Source organism: Ruditapes philippinarum, unplaced genomic scaffold, assembly GCF_026571515.1.
Source record: "Ruditapes philippinarum isolate M1 unplaced genomic scaffold, ASM2657151v2 ctg919_1_1_1_1, whole genome shotgun sequence".
In the NCBI taxonomy this organism is placed as follows: domain Eukaryota; kingdom Metazoa; phylum Mollusca; class Bivalvia; order Venerida; family Veneridae; genus Ruditapes; species Ruditapes philippinarum.
In genome coordinates, this window is record NW_026860867.1 from 164,332 (window position 1) to 170,884 (window position 6,553).

The 6,553-nt window shown below is 34.5% G+C and overlaps 2 protein-coding genes across 2 annotated transcripts; both read left to right on the forward strand.

Moving 5' to 3' along the window:
• Nucleotides 1–500: 500 nt before the first annotated feature.
• Nucleotides 501–2,675, forward strand: LOC132713632 (solute carrier family 22 member 4-like). Its single transcript, XM_060696279.1, has 3 exons — nucleotides 501–1,240; nucleotides 1,564–1,985; nucleotides 2,175–2,675. Exons 1-3 carry the CDS (start codon nucleotides 893–895, stop codon nucleotides 2,419–2,421), a joined length of 1,017 nt encoding a protein of 338 aa, XP_060552262.1. The 5' UTR covers nucleotides 501–892; the 3' UTR covers nucleotides 2,422–2,675.
• Nucleotides 2,676–2,680: 5 nt separating this feature from the next.
• LOC132713637 (organic cation transporter protein-like) lies at nucleotides 2,681–5,389 on the forward strand. The gene is made up of 4 exons (XM_060696284.1): nucleotides 2,681–3,636; nucleotides 4,011–4,093; nucleotides 4,474–4,591; nucleotides 5,308–5,389. The coding sequence occupies exons 1-4, from the start codon at nucleotides 3,626–3,628 to the stop codon at nucleotides 5,387–5,389; spliced, it is 294 nt and encodes a 97-aa protein (XP_060552267.1). The 5' UTR covers nucleotides 2,681–3,625.
• Nucleotides 5,390–6,553: the final 1,164 nt, after the last annotated feature.

Sequence of the window (6,553 nt, forward strand, 5' to 3'; positions counted from 1 at the left end):
CCGCCTTTCCTTGTTGATCTTGTTTATCATATTCCATACATTGCATTCTAGTACTATTTGCTGAATGTAAAAGACATACTTACGAGTACTACCAGGCACAAAAAACCCTATCGCCCATGTCAATAAAATGTGGTGTGTGTCATTATATATGGGAAACATTCCCTTATGTTAATTCACCAACTTAAGTTTTTGCATATTTACATTATATCTTAACCAATTATGCATGACTTTATGGGCCTAATGTTCAATCATTTATTTATTTTCTTTTAGTTCCTTATCAGTTTTTTATTAATATTTATTCTTAGGTAGTGGTTTGCCTGCCCGTGCTCTGCCTTGTGCCCTTTCCTGTTTTTGTTTTGGTTCCTCCTGGGCTCCTTGCCACTGGCTCTTGTTACTGGGTCGGGTGGGGGCTGCTTTCATTGAACGCCGCCTTTCCTTGATGATCTTGTTTATCATATTCTGAGTATCCTGTACTAGAATACGTTTTTACAAAATTAGAAGATGTTTTAAGTCAACAGTTATGCAGTTGATGTATGTGAAATTTATAACAATTTCTATATAATTTGAAATATTTGTGTACCAGCAAGAGTTACCTCTCTTTATTTTCTGCTTTCGTGAAAATTGGCGCCGCCTATTAATTTTCGTCTATTTCCGTGATAATTACATATATGGAAGTTGCAAAATCGTTTACAAATGATAATCGCGTTAGAATGTAAAAGGAAAGTGTGGTGTTGTAAACCTGAGTGTGTCAAGTTGATGCAGATACATTCTCAACGTCATGATTCTCATTTCTTTATATTTGGTATTGATTGTCCGTAGACATTTTTGAATTAATGATTTGCTGCATCAAAAAGCAATACTTTGCTACAAACATTATATTCTACATGTTAACATGCAAGTCTATTTCTTAACTGTAGACATTATGGCAGCAGAATCTTCAGAAGTCTCGACTGTGGAACAAATAATAGCTGATATTGGCGGATGTGGTCGTTTTCAGTTAAAAATGGGCATAACAGTTCATGCATCGAAATTTCTGATTATCTTTAGTACTATGAGTATGATATTTATTGCGGCTACTCCACAATGGTGGTGTGTTAGTGACGTCACACCTTCTAATATGACGTCATGTATCCTTGGCAGAAATAACACCTTGTACTGTCATGAAAAGAAATGCGATGTAAACGGAACTAAATGCAACAGTTTTGTATTCAGTGGGAGAGAAAGGACCATGGTTACAGAGGTAATGTGAACGCTTGATTATATAAGAATGCATATGCGCAATCATTTTATTCCTCGCGTGCACGGATCTCCACATGGTGGGTTAGAAAGTAACACTTAAGATTTTGCTAGTATGTGAAACGCCTCTGAGATGAAAATATGAACTTAAGTTGTTTAAGCTAAAATTGCGCATAAACTATTGAACTTAATAAACATTTATCTTATTGCCGATAGTCGTGTTATATGCAAATCGTAACTTTTGGGTAATTATTGAAAATACATGCTGTTAAAGTAATTGAACATGTTTGAAGCAGATTTATTATCTATTTTGTTTGTTGATTTCAGTTCGAGCTTTTATGTGGGCTAGACTATATACCTAGCATGGTCATGTCGATGCAGACATTTGGCATGCTTGCCGGTGCTCTTGCTGCCGGGCAACTTTCGGATCTTTTTGGAAGGAAACGACCTTATTTTGCTGGCCTCCTATGTCTAATGATCTTCAATTTGATAGCTTATTTCTCTGTGAACTGGATTATGTTTGCAATAGCTAGACTCTTCATAGGGATAGGCTCTGGAATGTTTCAATCAATACATTATTGCTTTATGTCTGAGTTCACGCTTGCTAGATGGCGTGTATGGGTTACAGGATTTCCAAGTTGGCCTATTTCGTCATGCTGTTTTGCATTGTGTGCATGGCTGATACAGGATTGGCGGTATATTCAACTACTATGCTGCCTCCTTGTTCTACCTTGCCTTCTGACTTGGTTGTAAGTTATCCATTATTGATTTAAAGTAATAAATGTACGTTTATTAGTATCAATACCTTAATTGTATAACTTTAGGATTATATTCAACTTTAGTTAGAATATTTAAATACTTCTGATTTCCAGTTTTCTATTTTCATCCTATAAATGTAACTGTTATTTACGAGTATATTATATTTAAGTTACTTTCAGTATTTTACCAGAAAGTTTTCGATGGTATAAAGCTCAAGATCGTATTGACGATGCATCAAAGATTATAGAAGGTGTTTCTAAGGTCAACAAGCGCCCTGTACCGGACATTTCCAATCTTGTTGCGAACAAGAATGCAACTCGGAAAGAAAAGAAGTACACTTTTATTCATCTGTTTAAGACAAAAGAACTAGCAAAAACAACACTATTACTGTCTATTAACTGGTTTGTATGGTTTTACATTTTTTAGTTACATGAAACGGACTATAAATTTATTAATTAAGTGCCTTTTATTTCATTCATCGTTTCAATGTTAAAATTGTTCTACCTGCAACAAAAGTGATCTCGATCTATATTGTTGCATGTCTGTAATTATATATTTATCGTCAAAATTATCGTTTTGGGTTTTACCAGGAGCCTCTCTTCTGTCTTGCCTTGCATTAATCTAAAAGTATATGAAGATGCAAACTTCGGTTACCTCAAAGTATTGGGCAAGTATTATACACTAAAAACATACATTTTTATGCTTTTTGTTGTTGCTGTAAACGCATAAAAAACATTGGTTTGCTTTGCATTTGAAGTGAACATATATATGTAAAGGTTTTGAAAATTATTCGTTTCAAATGCTAAAAAAAACATTTTAACACTTAAAAGGTAATAGCGTACTAAATATGACAAATATTGACTTGAAATAAAGTGCATACCAACACAGACCAAGGCTTCACCAAAACGCATAAAATACGTAAAAAACGTTTTAATGACTCAATTGTCTTAAAAACAAAACAAAACATTAAATGAACTCCACTGAGGTTTGTTTGTCAAGACGGGACTAGAAATATTTTTTAACTTGAATCTTCCATCTGATATATGTCTAGTGCAAAATTTCTGATCATATACCTAAATAGTTATTCTATTTGTGCAAATGATTCATGCAACGCTTATCGCTCAGCTCGAGATAAATAGCACAAAATACGACAATTTTTCCTTTAATCTGTTACAGCCACAGCTGTGTTTTAACGTGTTTATTTTTATTCTCATAACTTTTGCATACATATGAATGCTGTTAAACAGTTATTAAGTTATAAAGCATCTCATAAGTAAGCAAAGTAAACCTTGAAAATTAAATATTTTAATTGCTGACTTACATTAATGAATTCATATATGAAGTAAAAGATATTAATTATTATAATGATGTCGGGTGTTTTATACTCCATTGTTGTGAAGTGTCGCCTGTGATTTTAAATGTAAAATGACAAATAATGTTAGTGTGTAGCATCTTTCTTACGATTTTAAAGGACTCTGTAGCTTAATCGAGAATTTGTTTTCATACAGGTTTTCCATCAGTCTTATTTACTATGGTGTTAGTTTTGGAATCCAAGCTCTAAAGGGAAATATACCTGAATTTATTCATATTTGGTGTTGCTGGCATACCAGCAAAACTGATCTCGGTTTATATGACTAATAGGTGAGGTCATTGTTTTGTTTGAGGGACATTTGAGTAAAAAGCAGCAATCAATAGAATGTATTGAGATTTTGGAAAAAAAATGTATTTTCCGATACCAATATCACTTTAATAAATATACAAATGTGCACGGAAAGCATAAATAATCAATTCACCACATCACGACCATGGCCCTTCTTGTATTCTTAATATTTCTGTAATTGTAATATAATTTTATGCGATTGTATAAAATTATAATGTTAATTGAAAATCTAAATAAAGATTGTTTTTTATATTGACATAATTATTGCGTTTATTATACCCAATACACATATTGTTTAATCAAGCCGAATATAACAATAAAGAATAAAATTCATGAGTCAAAATATAAATTTTAGATTCGGGAGAAAGATTGCTTCCATGATTTGCTTTACTGGCATCATAACTGGTGGTTTTGTAGCCGGAACAGCACAAGCTTTTGGTAAATAAACATGAGTCATATTTTAGATATTTTCTGTCAACAAAGCATACCGTTTACAAGTTGACAGGTATGTACTTTCTCAATGGATCTTTTGGAGGCTTTATTTACATTTTGTCATGGAACCTGTAACTTATTCTTTGTTTCATTTTTGGTTTCCTTTAATTTCTCTCAAAGGATTTTCTTTTTAGACATTGTCTTATAATTTTGAATAAAATAATTCCGAAGTTTGACAACGATATTAACCAATGTTTGCTTTTAATATGTTAATAAATAGAGTTGTTGTTTAATTAAAAACATGTTTAGTATCTCTTCAATACACTTTAACTGCAGACTTTGGTGTCTTGTATTTATTAAAATAATGAATGATATTCTTTTATAAGATACACCACATCGTGACGTTTTAACTACTGCGTTTGCTGTACTTGCATGTATGACAGACCAAATGGCTTCGGGTCCAATTCAAACTATGACGATAGAAGTTTATCCTACTGTTATAAGGTAATCCAAAATGAAGAATTAAAGAAAAGTTGACCTTAGGACAAAACAGTAATATACATAGTATAACTTTACGATGCATTTAAGTTATCAATTCTGTTCATGGACGGTACTGGAAAGTGCAAATTACCGTCCACGCCCCTAGCACCGGCTTTAGCAGAATTCAACATTTAAACACGAAAAATGGTAAAATTTTGAATTCAGAAACATCCGCAGTTGCGGCGGTTATCATAGAACCTTCAATGTGACACAGTAGTGCCATTCCATGAAAAGCGGCGTATGGCCCCAATTAAAAAAATGCTTGTGCCCTAAACGAGAAAACAATGGGCGGAAATAAATAAAATGGAATTTTGAAAGGGGGTCTGAAGTTATAAGTCATGCATATCACAGATAAGACATCAAAAGACAATTTAAAAAGCAGGCAACATATCTTCAGGGTGATTAGACAGTTTTCGAGTAGGAATACTGGAACCACCCAAGTTGAAAAAGGCCAAATAGAAGAAACTTAAATACCACATAACATGTAAACACAACAATTAAGTCGTGCTGAACGATCTTCAATGATCGAAAAAAATATAACATCTTTGATCTTAAAGTTGATAGTTCTGATAGAATTAAATGACTCTTCAAAGAATAATGTTGACTGCAAGAAATATTTTTTATAGTTATGATAAAATTAAATGACTGTTCAAAGAAAAATGCTCTTTTGAAAATTTCAGAAATATTGGTTTTGGATCATTAAGTGTCATCGACGGATTAGGTGCAGCATTAGGTCCACTGTTTGTTTACTTATTTAAGTAAAAGTCCAATATGTTGTTTTTACACTTACTTTTTTTCTACCATTGCTTGCCTGTTTCGTGGACGGCAGTGACAACTGTATGTCAACGTCCACGGCCGCTAGCACCGACTTCAATTTGGACTATTTCATGCCATTCCATTAACGTGCATGTCAGAATCACATACGTAGCAACACATTTTTCTTCATAAAGTACTTGCATGCACCAGGATTGTTGTTGTATTTTTTTATTATACCGCCCGTTTGAAAAAAGGGACGTATTATGGGAACGCCCCTGGCGGGCGGGCGGTTTCAGGTCGGGCGGAATGGGGCCGGCGCGGGCGGCGTCCCCAACTTTTGTCCCCGGAGTCATATCTCCTAACATGTATGGAGGGAATAAGAAAAACCTTCATAGAAATGTTTAAACCACTAATGAGGGCCAAGCATGTCGGGCCCAATTTAACCCAGGTTTTCTTTGGGTCCAAAGGGGCAAGGTTCCCCACTTAGAGCCCCATTGAAAAATGCCCTTTTCCGGGGCAAAAATTCCCCCAACATTTAAGAGGGATTTTTAAAAATTTTTCTTGGGGGAAAAAAAGGGTTTACCCTTGTGAGGCCCGGGGTGTTTTTCCCCGCGGGAAGAAATTTAGGGGCCTTTTCGGCCAAAAGGTTTACCCCCATAGATTTTTAAAAATTTTAGATTAAAAAAATGAAGATGTGTATATGGACCATTTGTTTTAAACATTTTTTGAGGGTTGTTTAAAACAAAAAGGGCCCTTTTTCAAGACTATGGCTGTGATATTATATAATTTAAGTCAATATATCAAGGTCAAGGTCACTAAGATGATGAAAAATATTTTTCCAGATTTTGTCCGGAGCATATCTCCTACACGCATGGAGGGATTTTAATGAAATTTCATAGAAATGTTCACCGTTATGAGAAGCCATGTCAAGCACATGAACTAGGTCTCTAGGTCAAAGGTCAAAGTCACAGTTAGAGCTCATTGAAAAACGCTTGTCCGGAGCAAAACTTCCACATGCATAGAGGGATTTCAATATAACTTGGCACAAATGTTCACCATTGTGAGGCGGAGTGTCGCGCACAAAATTCAGGTCCCTGCAGCCAAGGTCAAGGTCACACATAGAGGTCAATGTCGTTAGATAAAAATATGAAGATGTGTTCTAGGGAACGA

Excerpts from the sequence above, each read along its gene's own strand:
- LOC132713632 (XM_060696279.1), top strand. The coding sequence starts at position 893 with ATGCAAGTCTATTTCTTAACTGTAGACATTATGGCAGCAGAATCTTCA. Across the intron at positions 1,241-1,563 it reads AAAGGACCATGGTTACAGAG|TTCGAGCTTTTATGTGGGCT; the intron begins GTAATGTGAACG and ends TGTTGATTTCAG. Across the intron at positions 1,986-2,174 it reads CCTTGCCTTCTGACTTGGTT|TATTTTACCAGAAAGTTTTC; the intron begins GTAAGTTATCCA and ends AGTTACTTTCAG.
- LOC132713637 (XM_060696284.1), top strand. Across the intron at positions 4,094-4,473 it reads CGGAACAGCACAAGCTTTTG|ATACACCACATCGTGACGTT; the intron begins GTAAATAAACAT and ends TTCTTTTATAAG. Across the intron at positions 4,592-5,307 it reads GTTTATCCTACTGTTATAAG|AAATATTGGTTTTGGATCAT; the intron begins GTAATCCAAAAT and ends TGAAAATTTCAG.